The 19,624-nt window shown below is 42.2% G+C and overlaps 1 protein-coding gene across 3 annotated transcripts; it reads right to left on the reverse strand.

The window, feature by feature from the left end:
* Nucleotides 1–2,315: 2,315 nt before the first annotated feature.
* LOC121535053 (mediator of RNA polymerase II transcription subunit 26) lies at nt 2,316–13,484 on the reverse strand. 3 transcript variants are annotated; one of them, XM_041841741.2, is made up of 4 exons: nt 13,271–13,484; nt 12,982–13,133; nt 5,840–5,917; nt 2,316–5,564 (listed from the first exon to the last, which is right to left on the reverse strand). In XM_041841741.2, exons 2-4 carry the CDS (start codon nt 13,051–13,053, stop codon nt 3,888–3,890), a joined length of 1,827 nt encoding a protein of 608 aa, XP_041697675.2. In that variant the 5' UTR covers nt 13,054–13,133; nt 13,271–13,484; the 3' UTR covers nt 2,316–3,887. The 3 variants fall into 3 exon arrangements, with proteins under 3 accessions (XP_041697675.2, XP_041697676.2, XP_041697674.2); XM_041841742.2 differs by lacking the exon at nt 13,271–13,484 and having other exon boundaries at nt 5,840–5,914; nt 12,982–13,264; XM_041841740.2 differs by lacking the exon at nt 13,271–13,484 and having other exon boundaries at nt 12,982–13,264.
* Nucleotides 13,485–19,624: the final 6,140 nt, after the last annotated feature.

The raw sequence follows: 19,624 nt of genomic DNA on the forward strand, positions 1-19,624 counted from the left end.
TGTTCGTCTTTCTCTTGATCCTGACTAGTCTCGCAGTCCCTGCCGCTGAAAAACATCCCCACAGCATGATTCTGCCACCATCATGCTTCACTGTAGATATGGTGCCAGGTTTCCTCCAGACGTGACACTTGGCATTCATGACAAAGAGTTCAATCTTGGTGTCATCAGACCAGAGAATCTTGTTTCTCATGGTCTGAGTGTCTTTAGGTGCCTTTTGGCAAACTCCAAGCGGGCTGTCATGTGCTTATACTGAGGAGTGGCTTCCGTCTGGCCACTGTACCATAAAGGCCTGATTGGTGGAGTGCTGCAGAGATGGTTGTCCTTATGGAAGGTTCTCCCATCTCCACAGAGGAACTCTGGAGCTCTGTCAGAGTGATCATCGGGTTCTTGGTCACCTCTAGGAAGAGTCTTGGTGGTTCCAAACTTCTTCCATTTAAGAATGATGGAGGCCACTGTGTTCTTGGGGACCTTCAATGCTGCAGAAATGTTTTGGTACCCTTCCCCAGATCTGTGCCTCGACACAATCCTGTCTCGGAGCTCTACGAACAATTCCTTCGACCTCATGGCTTGGTTTTTGCTCTGACATGCACTGTCAACTGTGGGACCTTATATAGACAGGTGTGTGTGCCTTTCCAAATCATGTCCAATCAATTGAATTTACCGTAGGTGGACTCCAATGAAGTTGTTGAAACATCTCAAGGATGGTCAATGGAAACAGGATACACAGCTCAATTTCAAGTCTCATAACAAAAGGTCTGAAGACCTATAAAAATGTCTAAAAACCTGTTTTCGCTTTGTCATTATGGGGTATTGTGTGTAGATTGATGAGGGAAATGTTGTATTTAATCCATTTTAGAATAAGAATGTAACGTAACAAAATATGGAAAAAGTCAAGGGGTGTGAATACTTTCCGAATGCACTGTATGTGGTTAGCTGATACTTAAAATAACTAGCCAGGCGTTGTAAGATCTGTCAAGCATCAACAACGTCTAAGCATAGGAATGCGCCCAATACTTCAACCACTAGAAAATGTGCACACACAGTCTAAAGTTTGCGTGGAGTTAAGGCAGGATTTCCCAAACTCAGGACCCCAAGGGGTGCACGTGATCATCAAGCTGAGTAGTGCTAGGGCAAAAACCAAAACGTGCACTCCTTGGGTTCCTGGGGGCCGACTTTGGGAAACACAGAGTTAAGGGGAGAATCTCAATTGCATAGTCCTCACGTTCTCGCCTTGCCGCCTCCTCAAAACCCATTGGATGAGAAAGCCTGAGATTCCGCCCCTCTGACATTCTCCACCAATGGGTCTTGATGAGATAGGATTAAAGGAGTATCCAATTGAGCTTCTCCCAGTAACATTCTCATGCCAAGTTGTTTTTATAAATGCCAACTTTTGTGGGAAAACTGGCACACACATGTTTTTGGGTATGTTTTGTGCATAAGCAACATTTATAAATTAGGCTCCAGGTGAGGTAAAAGTGCACTGAGCAGCTTAGTCGTGTTGATGGGAGAGGGTTCGGAGCTGAGATGTTCTGAAATGCATGTAGAGACTTGGTTGATCGTTGTTATGACAAACCGCAACAACTAAGAGAAACCCACTCAAGGAGGTGAAAGAAGACACCCCTTTGCAATTCATAGATATAAAGCAATTCTTAAAAAAAGATTGTGGTTTTGAAACTGCAGTCGAATGAGGTATTTTGGACGCAGTAATTGCAGAATAACTGCAGTGTACTGCTGTTATACTGCACCGTAACTGCAGTGTACTGCTGTTATACTGCACCGTAACTGCAGTGTACTGCTGTTATACTGCACCGTAACTGCAGTGATAAAAGGGGTTATTTTGGACACAGTATTTGCAGCATAATGCACTCTTTTTTTGTAAGGGATGTTAGACACATTAGTTTAACCGTAAAACTTGTCATAACCCATTCAACTCCATGTTTAAAACATTTGAATTTCTCAATTACTTCAAAAACTGGCTAAGTGCTCCCCCATGAGGATACACTGAGAATACACAATGGAAACCAAAGGAGTAATGTACATATACATATATACACATATATATATATACACATATATATATACACATATATATATATACACATATATATATATATATATACACATATATATATACACACATATATATATACACATATATATATATATATATATATATATATGACACTTTTACATCATTGCAAGTACCATATTAATGCAAACATTGACCTGTTAACCCCATCATGACTACAATACAAAAACATCTGGGTTTATATTGCGTAAGAATTAAGTCTTATCGCAAACGAGAAAACTGTGCATAGGGTTTATATCACTTTATTTTTCAAACAAATGAGATGTTAAACACTGAACAAATAAAGATATCCCAGTCAAACTGACCAGATCCATATCAATCATCATTAGCATTTCTTTATTGCGAGCTGTGTTTGAGTGATGCCTCATTGTCTGCAATTTACCCATTCCGGATCAGTGTTGACTAAGGACCATTGCTTAGAAAAAACGGTGCATATTCCAGCATCATCGGACATGGAATTTGGAATTGCCACACACAAACCTAGTTCCAAGGACGAGTATTATGCAAAAGCAAATCCAGATTTGACATCAAAGGCACATTGGTAGGGATGAACGTAGCGACGCAGTCTGATCTTACCCAATCTAAAGTAATGTCGTGGAGAACCGTGGCAATGCACGATGAGAATAACAAAAGGAAAAAACTATGTTTCTGTCACATGGAAAACGTTATGAAGAATGCATAACTAGGTTGTCGTTTTCAACAAAAAAAGCGAAATAAACAATGCTTCATTTACCATCACGCATGCTTCTCAATGAGTAGAACATTCCTGCAATACAAACCCTTGAAAGATCGGAGGGAAATTTTGACATGGATGTCAGAACTATGTCAAAAATAAAATTGACCTTGCAGGTGTTTTGTTTGTATCTACACGTACCTTAATGTCAATTATGAAATGACAGAAGTTGCCTACCTCTGTAAACTAAATACAAAGGTCTCATTTCTGTCCATTCATTAAGGTTGTTCAACTTTGAAAATCTTGTGATGAAATGTCATAAGCCAAAACGATAGCTAAAGGAATGTTAACAAGTATAGTTCCAGCATACAAACATTTCCTTATTTTCTTGTCCTCACAGTTGTATTAGCACCCTCTGTTTCAACATTTTCGTTAACATTTTCTGCCTGGGTGAGGATTGTTGGGGGATAAGTAAATGGAAAAACAAAGATCATTTAAAAAATACTTTGCTGATTGAACACATTAAAGAAAATACAATTTTTTTGCTGAACTTCCTCCGGGAAGAAATGTATGATGGCATGTGTACATCAGAACAGAGTGATGAGGAGAGAGGATGAGGTGGAGTATGGAATGTTGGATAGCTAACGCGTATCGGCCAACCACAAACAAAAGAAGGTGCAAAACAATGTCATGCCTCTTTTGCATTGCAGAACAGGTCAACAGTATGTGATGCAAACAGAAAAGCCCTACAGGTTTTGTACATTGTTTCCATAAACCTCCCAAAAAAAACAGAAAAAGTCAAATAAATAGATGCATACATGATAAGAAATTTTATAATTTATTTTTGTATATGTCACATAAAGCTTCTTGTAATTGCCAAATAGATGCCAGTATTCCACTTGCTGGACACATTCGGCATTACCTGTGCTAGATGAACTCTAAACACCCTCGGAGCACGTAACTGGAAAGCTAAACTCCAGCCAACCCTACACTAGAACCCTAGTTTGCAATTCATTGTTAGTAGCAGCACTCTGCAAACGGGCACATCTTTCCTGCAACTTTTTATTTTTGAAAAACAGAACTGAAACAGCCCTTTGACAAACAATTGACAGAGACCCCATCTCCTCAGTCTAGGCAAACGTATGGCAGAATGTTCAGTTTGCTCTCGTCCCCGTGTGGGTCCAAGGATATACACTCCGTCCAGTCGTACCAAGTGCCCTTGGTGTCGTAACAACCATTTACCCCTTGCCAGTGCTCCGTATGTACTCTGTGGAGGTCCTTGTCGGTCACCTCCCGGCTCACTCCAGGTGTGTCCGTTACCGAGCTGTCCAGCTGCAAGACGTGGACTCCTCGCCTCGCCTCCCTGAGATCGCTCTCCTCCTGTTTCAGGTATTCTGACATGAAAAAGTGCGCGCCGGGGGCCTTGACCCTCGAGGATGTGAGCACGTTGCTCTGAAGGTTTAGGTAGGACTGGATGATCTCGTTTCGGGACAGCTCTTTCCAGTTAGTCTGTTGGAAGGGGCTGGGGGTGGGAGGCTGCTGCAGGTGCAGCTCAGTCCTCTGTTGGGGTTCAGGGGGAGGTGGCATTGGGGGTTCCTCCACCTGACAGGGTTCTTTATGTACCATGGACTTGATCTGCCCAGTCACAGGGTCAAACGTTAGCCTGCGCTCTTTTAACCGCACAGGCTTTGTTTTGTCCTCGGTGTCCTGCCCCTGCAGGTTGACAGCGTAGTCTCTGGACCTGTACTTCTTCCTCTTTTTGCGGTCCGAGCTGGAGGCAGAGACTTCTGCCTCAGCCTTGACCACCATTACAGAGGAGGAGGGTGTGGGTCTGTGGAGTTCTGCGCTTTCAGAGTTTTGTGGGACGGGCTGGGAGATGGGAGGGAAGACAGGCGGGGGTTCTAGTGTTGCAGTGCTGTGTGGGGGATTGGTGGTGAACTCTGAGGAGCCGGGCCAGTGCAGTGAGGCCCTATGGGCAGGGGGTGGCAGCCCGTCCACGTGAGACACTTGGGCTGGGGACGTTAAAGGCTGGGACGAAGGCAAGCGAGGACTCCGAGCTGGGCTTGGGATAGTCCCTTTTGGTGCATATGTTGAAGAGCGCTTGGACATAGTCTCTTGCTTCATAGTCCGTGGACTTGAGAGGCAGCGGGGGCTTTTGGCCTGATATTGCCCCCCTCCTCCTTCGTCCAGCCTTGCCTGCTGCTGCAACACAGCAGTCTTGAGTAAGGAGGAAGTGCTAGGTAGTTTGGTGAGGCCCGGGGAGCTGGGGTGAGGCTTGACAGCATTGACAGGGATTCTACTGTGTTTTTCATTCTCAATGTGCTCTGTCCGGGCCCTGTCCGGCGATGGGGTAGCCTCTAGATCTGGGGGAGCCTCAGGGTTACCTGTAATACCATTTGTGGGAGGTGGCGGCGGAGTGGAGTTGTGCATCTGCTCATTGGGGGACATCTTGGAGGTTTTGGCAGGTAAATGCACACTGTCCTTTTGCTCCCCTCTACGCTTCCTGCTGCTTGACTTCTCTGCTTTTGGCGAGTAGGTGTTGTGGACGTCATTTCTGGTTTTGACCTCTTGGACACCTTTGCCTGCCAGGGATACGTCAGGGGGTGGAACGTCAATCCGACAGGGGTGGGCACCACCATTGGCAGAGCCCGAGACACTTACCACCCCTCGCGATGGAGTCTCATTTTGCCCCGGCTCGATCAATTTCTGCCAACTCCGCAAAAGCTTCTTGGCACGCTTGGCAAGGTCTTCATCCTTGGTCTTCTTCCTCACATCATTGATCAGTTTCCCCAATCGAGTTTCCTAAATTGGTAATGCAAATAAAAAGTTGTTAAAGGGATACTTTGGGATTTCGGCAATGAGGCCCTTTATCTACTTCCCCAGGGTCAGATGAACTTGTGGATACCATTTTTATGTCTATGTGTCCAGAGTGAAGGAAGTTGGGAGGTAGTTTCACCAGCCAATACTAGCAAATAGATAAAGGGCCTCATTGCCAAAATCCCAAATGATCCTTTTAAGAATACTAGAATCGTTGTCACAGGCAACAATTAAAGCACTTACAATGCTTTGGGTCTTACCTCAAGTGCTTCTTTGGTGATAGGGAATTTCTCCAAGTATGTGATAACTTCTAATACTGCCACCATATTGTGAATCTGCTGGAAGGAGCAAAAAAGATTATCAGAACACAGACTTTCAGCACATAGAGTTACTAAGCTAGCTAGCTGTTACTTCTAAGTATGCAACAATTGGCTTGCTGGCTGGCCTATTATCTTGATAGAGCTAAATGCTATGCTGGCTATTAACTGTCTATCAAGCAGTCTAGCAATTATTTAAAACAGTGCTCTCCAACCTTTTGAGTCAAGATCAGAGTCAAAACGCAAGCTGAGATTTTGTTTTGCACAGCTGAGAGCATAATAATGAGCTTTTTAAAATGTTACTGGACTGATGGCTTGCATCTGATGGTCAGAGGTGGGGGAGAGAGAGCACAGCAGTAAGGCTGCCTCTCACCTTCCCGCCGCTCTCCCTCCCGCTGAGAAAAGGGGACACCGTATTCCAGATAATGGCAAAACTCATTTCCTTATCATGCACCAATTCATGTTGTTACGCCTATGACCAGAGAAAGTGAAATATTCCTTGATATAAAAAAAAGACACAAGCCGCTAATAATACAAGCTTATCTAAACACTTTGCTTCTCAAATCATTGCAGCGGCAGTGCTGGTTGTAGCGTGAGTGGAAGTAGGGAGATTGTACAATACTTTTATAAGCCATAAAATGCGCAGTGTTGACAGTGCTGAATAACAACTTAAACATGAACTCACTCAAAAACATACTGTATTCGTTGATTCTCTCTAGTCATGGTTTTAAAAGTTTTGAAATTTACATTTACATTTTAGTCATTTAGCAGACGCTCTTATCCAGAGCGACTTACAGTTAGTGAATACATATTTTTGTATACTGGCCCCCCGTGGGAATCGAACCCACAACCCTGGCGTTGCAAACGCCATGCTCTATCAACTGAGCTACATCCCTGCCGGCCATTCCCTCCCCTACCCTGGACGACGCTGGGCCAATTGTGCGCCGCCCATGAGTCTCCCGGTCGCGGCCGGCTGTGACAGAGCCTGGATTCGAACCAGGATCTCTAGTGGCACAGTTAGCACTGCGATGCAGTGCCTTAGACCACTGCGCCACTCAGGAGAAATCTCACAGTATCAACTTTGCTGTGCGCTCTAGGCTTCTTTTTAGAGTCTATGGCTCAAGAAACTGCAGACATGGTGATCTGAGCTGATTGGCCAGCGGTAGGCCTATAGGTGCACTTGATTTTACCTCTGGGGCCTGCCGGGTAGGTGGAGTTCTACCTTCAGACACATGAAATGGTTCAAAATGGGAAGACTTTGCCTTCCCGGCACTAGGGCTGCTGAATCAAGTGCACATACCGCCAACAGTGTGAAACAAATGGCAAAAATAGGAACACAAGGCTTTTTCGTTGGGTTTTTTACAGAAATGTTTGGTGATTGACAAGGAATGCCATGGAGATTGACCAGTTGATCACCCGGTCGGTTGGTGACCACTGGCTTAAAACATGTTAGCTTGCTAGCAATGGACAGTAGCTTGTTGCATATATAACAGGTATCGGTAGGCATCTTATCCATAAGAAACACTGAATAGGACAGACACCCTGTGACAAAATAATAACTAAGCTCATAAGCAATAGAATGGCCAAAGTCTTAGACTTGATACATATACAGGGTTTATTAAAAATAGACAAACAAATACATGTTTCAGTTTTATACAAGACATATTCATCAATAATGGCTGTTGATGCCGAAAAGGCTTTAGACAGTCTTGAATGGCCTTTTCTATTCAAAACTTTGGAAGCTTTCACAACTTTCCAGCTGAAATAATAAATGTAATACAAATATTATATCAAATGTCCTAAAGCAAAAGTATACAGAAATACATTATCGGATGAAATTGGTTTATAAATGGGCACAAGACAGATGTCCTCTCTCCCCCCTCCTGTTTGCACTGGCAATTAAACAGCTTGCAGAAATAATTACACAGGACCCAAACATAACGGGTATCAGTAAACATGAATATAGGGCCGGACGGTATACCGTATTTTACGATATACCGGTATTGATGAACGGACCGGTTTGGGTTTTTACTTCACCTTCTATAACGGCATTTGAATGTTTGGATTGTTAATATGTGATACACCGTGTCGAACGTACATTTTTATAGTTTACTTCACTACTTCAGTCATCTCTCTCAGCTCTCTCTCCATGCCGCTTTCCACACAAACCTAGCCCTGCCCCCGCCACTCAAGGAGCATATTTGTTGTTCCTCGACCACAAGACAATTGCGTTCAATCTAAATGGTCAGAGCAAACAATTAGCTACACAGCCTGATAATACCAGTGATGGTGTTGACCTACAGTACCAGTCAAAAGGTCTGGACACACCTACTCATTCAAGGGTTTTTCTTTATTTTTACTATTTTCTAAATTGTACAATAATAGTGAAGACATCAAAACTATAAAATAACACATGGAATCATGTAACCAAAAGTGTTAAACAAATTAAAATATTTTATATTTGAGATTCTTCAAATAGCCACCCTTTGCCTTGATGACAGCTTTGCACACTCTTGGTATTCTCTCAACCAGCTTCACCTGGAATGCTTTTCCAACAGTCTTGAAGGAGTTCCCACATATGCTTAGCACTTGTTGGCTGCTTTTCCTTCACTCTGCCGTCCGACTCATCCCAAACCGTCTCAATTGGGTTGAGGTCGGAGGATTGTGGAGGCCAGGTCATCTGATGCAGCACTCCATCACTCTCCTTCTTGGTAAAATAGCCCTTACACAGCCTGGAGGTGTGTTGGGTCATTGTCCTGTTGAAAAACAAATGATAGTCCCACTAAACCCAAACCAGATGGGATGGCGTATCGCTGCAGAATGCTGTGGTAGCCATGTTGGTTAAGTGTGCCTTGAATTCTAAATAAATCACAGACAGTGTCACCAGCAAAGCACCCCCACACCATAACACCTTCTCCATGCTTTATGGTGGGAACTACACATGCGGAGATCATCCGTTCACCCACTCCAGAGCAAAGGAAACATTTCCACTGGTCTAATGTCCATTGCTTGTGTTTCTTGGCACAAGCAGGTCTCTTCTTCTTATTGGTGTCCTTTAGTAGTGGTTTCTTTGCAGCAATTCGACCATGAAGGACTGATTCACACAATACCCTCTGAACAGCTGATGTTGAGATGTGCCTGTGACTTGAACTCTGTGAAGCATTTATTTGAGCTTCAATTTCTGAGTCTGGTAACTCTATTGAACTTATCCTCTCCAGCAGAGGTAACTCTGGGTCTTCCATTCCTGTGGTGGTCCTCATGAGAGCCAGTTTCATCATAGCACTTGATGGCTTTTGCGACTGCACTTGAAGAAACTTTCAAAGTTCTTGAAATTTTCCGGATTGACTGACCTTCATGTCTTAAAGTAATGCTTATTTGAGCTCTTCTTGCCATATGGACTTGGTCTTTTACCAAATAGGGCTATCTTCTGTATACCCCCCCTACCTTGTCACAACATAACTGATTGGCTCAAATGCATTAGGGAAAGAAATTCCACAAATTAACTTTTAAGAAGGCACACCTGTTAATTGAAATGTTTTCCAGGTGACTACCTCATGAAGCTGGTTGAGAGAATGCCAAGAGTGCGCAAAGCTGTCATCAAGGCAAAAGGTGGCTACTTTGAAGATTCACAAATATAAAACATACTTTGATTTGTTTTAACACTTTTTTGTTTACTACATGATTCCATATGTGTTATTTCATAGTTGATGTCTTTACTATTATTCTACAATGTAGAAAATAGTAAAAAATAAAGAAAAACCCATGAATGAGTTGGTGTCCAAACTTTTGACTGGTACTGTATATATACACACACAGTGCATTCGGAAAGTATTCAGACCCCTTCTCCTTTTCCACATTTTGTTACATTACAGCCTTATTCTAAAATTGATTAAATAAAAAAAATGTTGATCAATCTACACACAATTCCCCATAATGACAAATTCAAAACAGGTGTTAAGAAATTTTTGCTAATTTATTAAAAATAAGACAGAAATACATTAAGTAATCAAACCCTTTGCTATGAGAATGAAAGTTGAGCTCAGACGCATCCTGTTTCCATTGATCATCCTTGAGATGTTTCTACAACTTGATTGGAGCACCTGTGGTAAATTCAATTCATTGGACATGATTTGGAAAGGCACACACACCTGTCTATATAAGGTCCCACAGTTGACAGTGCATGTCAGAACAAAAACCAAGCCATGAGGTCGAAGGAATTGTTCGTAGAGCTCCGAGACAGGATTGTGTCGAGGCACAGATCTGGGGAAGGGTTCCAAAACATTTCTGCAGCATTGAAGGTCCCCAAGAACACAGTGGCCTCCATCATTCTTAAATGGAAGAAGTTTGGAACCACCAAGACTCTTCCTAGAGCTGGCCGCCTGGCTAAACTGAACAATCGGGGGAGAAGGGCCCTGGTCAGGGAGGTGACCAAGAACCCGATGGTCACTCTGACAGAGCTCCAGAGTTCCTCTTTGGAGATGGAAGAACCTTCCAGAGAGACAATCATCTCTGCAGCACTCCACCAATCAGGCCTTTATGGTACAGTGGCCAGTCGGAAGCCACTCCTCAGTAAAAAGGCCAGACAGCCCGCTTAGAGTTTGTCAAAAGGCACCTAAAGGACTCTCAGACCATGAGAAACAAGATTCTCTGGTCTGATGAAACCAAGATTGAACAATTTCAATACACAGAGATAGAGTGACGAGATCCTGAGGCCCATTGTCGTGTCATTCATCCGCCGCCACCACCTCATGTTCCAGCATGATAATGCACGGCCCCATGTCGAAAGGTGTGGTACACAGTTCCTGGAAGCTGAAAATGTCCCAGTCCTTCCAGGCCTGTATACTCACCAGACATGTCACCCATTGAGCATGTTGGGATGCTCTGGATCGACATGTACGACAGCGGGTTCCAGTTTCCACCAATATCCAGCAACTTCGCACAGCCATTGAAGATGAGTGGGACAACATTCCACAGGCCACAATCAACCGCCTGATCAACTCTATGCGAAGGTGATGTGTCGCGCCTGCATGAGGCAAGTGGTGGTCACACCAGATACTGACTGGTTTTCTGATCCACGCCCCACTTTATTTTTTTTTTTAAGCATCTGTATTCCCAGTCATATGATATCCATAGATTAGGGCCTAATGAGTTCATTTCAATTGACTGATTTCCTTATATGAACTCAGTAAAATCTTAGAAATTGCTTCACATACACACATATATACACACACACACAGGTGCAGCTCAATAAATTAGAATATTGTGGAAAATTTAAGTAATTTCAATAATTCAATTGACAAAGTGAAACTCATATATCGTGGATTAATTACACAAAAAGTGAAATAGTTCAAGCCTGTATTTGTTTTTATCTTGATGATTACGGCTTACAGCTCATGAAAACCCCAAATTCAGTATCTCAGAAAATTATAATATGACATAAGTATTGACCAGGTATTGGTACCTTTGGCAGTGTGGGCAGGTGCCAAGTCCTGCTGGAAAATGAAATCAGCATCTCCATAAAGCTTGTCAGCAGAAGGAAGCATGAAGTGCTCTAACATTTCCTGGTAGACGGCTGAGTTGACTTCGGACTTGATGAAACACAGTGGACCAACACCAGAAGATGACATGGCTCCCCAAATCATCACTGACTGTGGAAACTTCACACTGGACTTCAAGCAACTTGGATTATGTGCCTCTCCACTCTTCCTCCAGACTCTGGGATCTTGATTGCCAAATGAAATGCATGGATACATGAATATGCTTGGATACAGCACTTCTTTAGCAATGATCTTTTGAGGCTTTCCCCTCCTTGTGGAGGGTGTTGATGACTGTCTTCTGCACAACTGTCAAGTCAGCAGTCTCCCCCATGATTGTGAAGCCTACTGAACTGGACTGAGAGACCATTTAAAGGCTCAGGAAACCTTTGCAGGTGTTTTGAGTTAGCTGATTAGAGTGTGACACCTTGAGTCTACAATATTTTACTTTTTCACAATATTCTAATTTTCTGAGATACTGAATTTGGGGTTTTCATGAGCTGTAAGCCGTAATCATCAAGATTAAAACAAATAGCCTTGAACTATTTCACTTTTTGTGTAATTAATCCACGATATGAGTTTCACTTTGTAATTTGAATTATTGAAATTACTTACATTTTCCACAATATTCTAATTTATTGAGCTGCACCTGTACATATACATAATATTTGTATTGTCACACTATGAGACATGAGGTTTGGACCATTGGTTTTCTTAGAGGATTATCTACACAATTACATTATTTTACCCACTGGTCAAAATATGTTTTTGATTGGACATCCTAAAGTCTTTAATAATATATTTTAGATTTTGTCTCAAATTCCCCACGTTATAATGATCAACCCTCCTGCCCACCAGCGCACAGTAAGTTGAAATGTAATTGTATTTCACTTCTGGCTTCCCACTAACTGTTTTTGTGCAACCCAACCCTAGAAATTAAAGCAACGCTAGTGTATGTAACTAAATACACCCGCGTTGCTAACAGCACCTAGATAGGTACGCTAGTAGCTACTAGCTTACTAACGTTAGCGAAGTTATGCAACAACGTGTATGACGGGCGAGGAATGGGAGAAAAGTAGTGTCAACTTGAAGTAGGCTAGCTAGGCTAACGCTATTTCGTCTGACATTCTTCACTTCAGCGTATCAAAAGTTTACTTGTTTTTAAGTTTGCAGTTAGTTAATTACAGTTCGCTATCTAGCCAGGTAACTAACGTTAATATATGGTATTGGTAAACGTGAAAACAACTGCAGTTTGACTTGCGAATGTTGTGTGACTGGCTAGCTGAGAGAAGGCTGGCCAATGCTAAAACTAGCTGGCTAAACATTAACGTTGCCCTGTTGGGCAGGCTAGCAACCTAGCTAACTTACTAGCTGGCGCCCGGTAACGTCAGCGTAGCAAGCTGGCTAGCTAGCAATGTGTCAACTCAAAAGCGTGTATGCTTAGCTATCATTTATCAGGGGATAATTGGCATATATATATATATTTTTTTTTAAATGAGATTGGAAATATTCGTCCAGATAGCCACATCGTGTTGCTAGCTAGCTACTCACATTGCTATGACTATCGATGGCCTGCAGCAGCCGGTCTCTCATCTGCTGCGGAGTTGCTGAGGCCGTTGTCATTGCCTGTTCGGTGCGATCCGGCAGACGGGGGAGGAATCCTCCAACAACGAATACTGTGGTACTTGTAGACACTCACAGGCCTTTAGGGAGATATGCAAGACACTTGAGCAGCATATTTATCTGATGCTTGCATGCTTAAAAGGTTCGTATAATGTCACATGGACTCAGAGATGTGTCAGCCGCCTGCTACTGCCTCTTCGGCGCTCTGGAAACTCACCACCAGCTGCTGGATCACAACGGCCTCCTATTGCATTATGGGATGCAAAACTTGGCTGTGTCAGACAGGAAGAGGCGATGCGAGAGGTTTCACCACAGTTAGAACAATATTTGGTTTCACTCTGTCCAAAATAAACCCAAAGCGTTTCTATGGGCGTATTTTGGACTTTGTCGCTTGCCTGCCTTCCCGCCTTTGGGGCAACGACTCCCATTGTTAGGGAAGAGACATGGGCCCTATCCCAAATGGACCCCTAAGCCCTACACCCTATGCACTTGTGGAGATCCGAGAGGATTTGAGTGTAAGCAATATGGTAATTGCTTACACTCAAAAAACAGGACAGGTCAAAGTAAAATTGACAATATAGAATGAACAATCACAACTGTTGACCAGGAGTTTCACCCCATTGTCATGATCAGTGGTTTCAAGTTTGTATCCGTAAATTATTTGACAATCTGGTCATAGCAAAAAATGTAATAGTTCTGCATTTCCCGCTGTGTAAACACATTGCAAATAGGCTCACGATAACTCCTGATAAAGTTGGGTAGCTGATATTCAGAGCTTAAATAGCCAAATTGATTAGTCACAGGAATCAGGACTAATAAAGCCAATGCATCGGCCTGTTTTACAAATGGTGGGCCTGCCACATGGATTGGCATTCATAAAATTCCATTGCAGCCGACATGGTAGGCTACACCACACCATTTGGACTGCTTTTTTTGGTCCTGTCCGGACGTCTTGTTTTGGTGTTTTACAAACGGTAGGCTTACCACCAATGCCCCGAGACTGCCACGGGGAGCTGCCGGCAAAAATATCAGCCCACAGAGAGAAGCACGAGATTCAACTTCACTCAACTTTCTAGAGCAGTGGTCCCCAACTGGTCGATCTCCAAGGCATTCCTAGTCGATCGCCAAACATTTCTGTAAAAACCCAATGATAAAGCCTTGTGTTCCTATTTTTTTCATTCGGCACGGGTTGTTGGCGGTAGGTGAAACAGATTCAGCTGCCCTGCACGCCGGGTAGGCGAACTGTTGCCATTTTGAACCATTTCATGTGTCTGAAGGTACAAACTCTGCTTTCCCAACGGGGCCAGAGAGAAAATCAAGTGCACTATAGGCCTACCGCTGGCCAATCGGATGGCTCAGATGACCGTGTCTGCAGTAACGTAGAAGGCATAAAAGAAAGCTACAGCAAAGTTGATACTGTGAGATTTCAAAACGTTTAAAACCATGACTAGAGAAAGAGACTGTCAACGAATACAGCAAAGAGATGCTGTTTTTATGAGTGAGTTCATGTTTAAGTTCTTACTCAGCACTGTCAACACTTTTATAAGCCATAAAATGCGAGTTCTTCCTATTTCGAATGAATGAGTAGGACAGTGTATCGATAGGCTTGTGTTGTTGTTATTATTAGCGGCTTGGGTCTTTTTGAATGTCGAGGAATATTTCACTTTCTCTGTTCATAGGAGTAACAACATGAATTTGTGCATGAGGCAGAAATAATGCGGTGCGACTCGAGTTTCGCCATCAGCTGGAAGACGGTGTCCCTTTTTGGTCAGTGTCAGTGGAGGAAAGGGAGAATGGAGTGATGTTGAGAGACGGACCCTCAGTCTGCTGAGACTGACCATCAGATGCAGGCACCATCAGCCCAGTAATATAAAAATAAAAAGCAAATTATTGAAATGTATGCTCACTCAGCTGTGCTTCACAAGTAATACAACAACGGATCTATTACCGGAGTGATCATATAACCTACCTCAAATTTTGAAATATATATATATTTTGAAATGGCCTGAACAACAGTGCATTAATTGTCAGGGCAATTCTAGCAAAGCCAATATGCGGTGATCATGTATTGGGTTTATAGCTTACTGCACAAACCTCATTGCTAAAGTACTGTTTTTAATTGGTTAATGTTCCATAGGCTTTTAAGTCATGTAAAAAAAAAAAAAATCTGAGTGGTAGATCTCGGCTTGCATTTTGACTCAAAGTGATCTTGACTCAGAAAAGGTTGGTGACCCTGTTAGCAGTATCAACGTTTCCCTTTACTGTGGCAATTGTGATCGAATCAATGCAATATAAGCCACTTTCAATGCAACATACCGAAACAAAACGAAATATGCAAGAGATTTTGTTGTAGGCAGAACGCATAGGAGTAAGATTATATTGCATTGATGTGCACTACTCAGCTCGTACCGGTGTGACATAAACAAATCAGAGCTGCAGTAGGCCTATATGCAAATAGACCATTGCCTTATATGCATCTGTGCCATTTACTTTGAACAGGACTGTGTTTACAGCATGAGCGGTCGTGACTAGATGCACTTGTTTTGAGATTAAAGCAAGAGCTGCACGTAGCCACGTGTGCACATTTTGTTCATATCCTTTGCTAGTTAGTGAGTTATTAGCCCAGTTATAGATCATTTGTAGTCATCAATAGGGGAGTGATTGCTTCCTACAAGAGCACAAAACGTGTACATCTTTGAAAAGCAAGTCAGGTAAAGAGCTTTTTTTGTTGTCTTAAAGGGGCAATGTTGTATTTTGAGACAGGCTTGAATAAGCTAAGTAGCCAATTGGCAGAGGGTAGCATAATTTGTCTGATTCCCTGTAATAATGGTATGGGACTAATAATACATTTTATAAAGGGGTTTCTTGCATCAAACAACACAACCACATTTTCAGTCACCTCCTTGTCTGAAGGACAAGTGGATAAACAGGTTAATGTCAAGCCATGCATGTTTTTTTCTCAAAAGTCTCATGGAATGTACACTACTGTTCAAAAGTTTGGGGTCACTTAGAAATATCCTTGTTTTCGAAAGAAACACAATTTTGTTGTCCATTAAAATAACATCAAATTGATCAGAAATACAGTGTAGACATTGTTAATGTTGTAAATGGCTATTGTAGCTGGAAACGGCTGATTTTTAATGGAATATCTACATAGGCGTACAGAGGCCCATTATCAGCAACCATCAGTCATGTGTTCCAATAGCACGTTGTGTTTGCTAATCCAATTTTATCATTTTAAAAGGCTAATTGATCATTAGAAAACCCTTTTGCAAATATGTTAGCACAGCTGAAAACTGTTGTGCTGATTAAAGAAGCAATAAAACTGGCCTTCTTGAGACTAGTTGAGTATCTGGAGCATCAGCAATTGTGGGTTTGATTACAGGCTCAAAATGGCCAGAAACAAATAACTTTCTTCTGAAACTCGTCAGTCTATTCTTGTTCTGAGAAATGAAGGCTATTCCATGCGAGAAATTGCCAAGAAACTGAGGATCTCGTGCAACACTGTGTACTACTCCCTTCACAGAACAGTGCAAACTGTCTCTAACCAGAATAGAAAGAGGAGTGGGAGGCCCCGGTGCACAACTGAGCAAGAGGACAAATACATTAGAGTGTCTAGTTTGAGAAACAGACACCTCAAAGGTCCTCAACTGGCAGCTTCATTAAATAGTACCCGCAAAACACCAGTCTCAACGTCAACAGTGAAGAGGTGACTCCGGGATGCTGACCTTCTAGGCAGAGTTGCAAAGAAAAAGACATATCTCAGACTGGCCAATAAAAATAAAAGATTAAGATGGGCAGTCTGACACAGAATTCTCACAACTTTCAAGTTTGCACTCAGCAGACCTGAAATGTGCTCTGTGCCGAAAAAAATTAGAGGGAACATTGATGGGCATTCATAAAATTCAATTTAAGGCTACACCTCAGTAAGCACGGACCAATGCCTTTTGGACATCTTTTTTTGGTGCAGTCCAGACCGGCCTTAATTTCCACATCCACGGACATTGGTTTTTGGTCCGTTCCGGACAAAATCTGAACCAATCATTTACGTCTATGTTTGGCTCAGATTTGGTGCGGTCCAGACCGGCCTTGATTTCAACATACACTGACATTGATTTTTGGTCCGGTCGGTGCCGTTTAAGATGAGGGAGGATGATTCTTTTTTTTATGAACATGGCCTTATTTCTATTACAGCATATTGGATGACTGTCATTCATATTCCATTCACCCAGCTCAATGTAACATCGGTAGGTTTAGGCTACTACATGATACTAACTAACTAATAATTATTTATTATTATTATTATTATACTAAAATTTTCCCTGTACCCATCATGAGGTTGCTTCAACCTACCCAATGAATGCATTTTTAGTAATCAAGGTGACAGACAGGGACACATTTAGTACAAAGTTGCACACTTTTGCCTGCATCTAGCTGATGTAGGGTGTAATCATTAGTCCAACAGTTGCAAACGAGAGTTTCTGTTGGACATATTCAGGTATGTTTATCCTCGTTCCGCTTGCTTCCGTTTAAGAAATGTTTTTCAACAGAATCAGCGCAATGAATACACCCCTGTGACCAGGCTTTTATTTTTTATTTTTAAGCCAACCTTCATATCATGACTGCTAACCGCTATACACAGCCTACATCATTGTCACGTCATAGTCAACATAGTTACTAGAACTAACGTGTTAGTAAACCAGCTACAATCATGCAGTACAGTCAGTAGCAAGTAGTTTAGTAGTTACACCGGTGGACCCCGGTGGCAATAAATGTATGAAGCCAAAAGCTTATGTAACCGGTGTGAAATGGCTAGCTAGTTAGCGGTGCGCACTAGTAGCGTTTCAATTGGTGACGTCTCTCGCTCTGAGACCTTGAAGTAGTTGTTTCCCTTGCTCTACAAGGGCCGCCACTTTTGTGGAGCGACAGGTAACGGTGCTTCGAGGGTGACTGTTGTCGATGTGTGCAGAGAGTCCCTGGTTCAAGCCCAGGTAGGGGCGAGGAGAGGGACGGAAGCAACACTGTTACACTTACCTTGACTTGGAAGAGTTCCAGTGTTGGATAGCCATAGTCAGCTACTTCCCCTTACTCTCTGTTTGAGCCAGGTGTTTGAGTAGGCTAAACTAGCTAGCTGCATTAGATGCTAGCTAAGTAAGTGAAAAAATATATATATCACGAAATATAGCTAGCTCTCTCTCTATCTGTTTCTCTCTCGCTTCTCCTTCATTTTGGAAGAAATTAATTTGTTCAAAACTATTTAACTATTATCTTTCTCTCTCTTTGAGTCAACTACTCACCACATGTTATGCACTACAGTGCTAGCTAGCTGTAGCTTATGCTTTCTGTACTAGATTTGGTGGACAACATGTCAGTTCATGCTGCAAGAGCTCTGATAGGTTGGAGGATGTCCTCCAGAAGTTGTAATAATTACTGTGTAAGTCTATGGAAGGGGGTGAGAACCATGAGCCTCCTAGGTTTTGTATTGAAGTCAGTGTACCCAGAGGAGGACAGAAGCTAGCTGTCCTCCGGTTACACCATGGTGCTACCCTACAGAGATCTGCTGAGGCTACTGTAGACCTTCATAGAAAAATAGTGTGTTCTAATCAATTACTTGGTGACGTGAATATATTTAGTATAGTTTTATCTAAAAGGGATCACTTTTGTAATGTTTCACTATTTGAATTTTCCTCTGAGGAGCCTCCACTGTCATAGACGTCTATGTTTGGTTCAGATTTTGTCCGGTCTGGACCAGCCTTGATTTGGCCCAAACATAGACGTCTATAAATTAAGTATTTTCAACTTTAATTCAGAACCAAAAATGAGCCTGATTTCAACATCAGGAAAATACAGATTTTCAACGTCTGGAAAATACGTATTTTCAACATCCGGAAAATAAGTGCACGTTTTTTGGTCTCGCCTAGGGCGGCAGAACAGCAAGGACCAGCCCTGCCTTTGCTGTCCACTAGCTAGCTACCTTGATCCAAAATATATATATATATATATATATATATATATATAGAACATTCTAATCTACTGTTCCATATTTTAACTAATGTTTGTCTTATTTATGTATTTGGTTTTGTCTTGTACAGAATACTGACCTAGTAGCAGTCATATATTTTTAATGTGCCATTAATACCTGGCTATTTTTTTTGCAAAGAAGCTATATAGCTGGCTACCTACTCACCTACCTAACTAGATGATAATAGCAACATACCCTTATTTTACCAGATACTGTTCTCCTTCAGCCGGTGGAGGTCTTTATTTAATCCCCTATCATTTCTATATGAACAAGGTGAAATATTTCAATTCATGGTGTCAGAATGGACTGCTGTATTAAAGCAATTCAGAACTAACTTGTTGACATGTTCTGTTCCAGAATGTTCAAGGATTTTATTGAGTTACAGTTCATGTAAGGAAATCAATCAATTGAAATCAATCCATTAAGCCCTAATCTATGGCTTTCATGACTGGGAATACAGATATGCATCTGTTGGTCACAGATACCTTTAAAAGAAAAGTAGGTGTGTGGATCAGAAAACAAGTCAGTATCTGGTGTGACCACCATTTT

This window comes from Coregonus clupeaformis, chromosome 21 (assembly GCF_020615455.1).
Source record: "Coregonus clupeaformis isolate EN_2021a chromosome 21, ASM2061545v1, whole genome shotgun sequence".
NCBI lineage: Eukaryota > Metazoa > Chordata > Actinopteri > Salmoniformes > Salmonidae > Coregonus > Coregonus clupeaformis.

Coding starts and splice junctions, on each gene's coding strand:
- LOC121535053 (XM_041841741.2), bottom strand. CDS start 13,053: ATGACAACGGCCTCAGCAACTCCGCAGCAGATGAGAGACCGGCTGCTG. Junction 5,918..12,981: donor CCATCGATAGTCATAGCAAT/GTGAGTAGCTAG, acceptor TGCTCCTTCCAG/CAGATTCACAATATGGTGGC. Junction 5,565..5,839: donor TCACCAAAGAAGCACTTGAG/GTAAGACCCAAA, acceptor TTACCAATTTAG/GAAACTCGATTGGGGAAACT.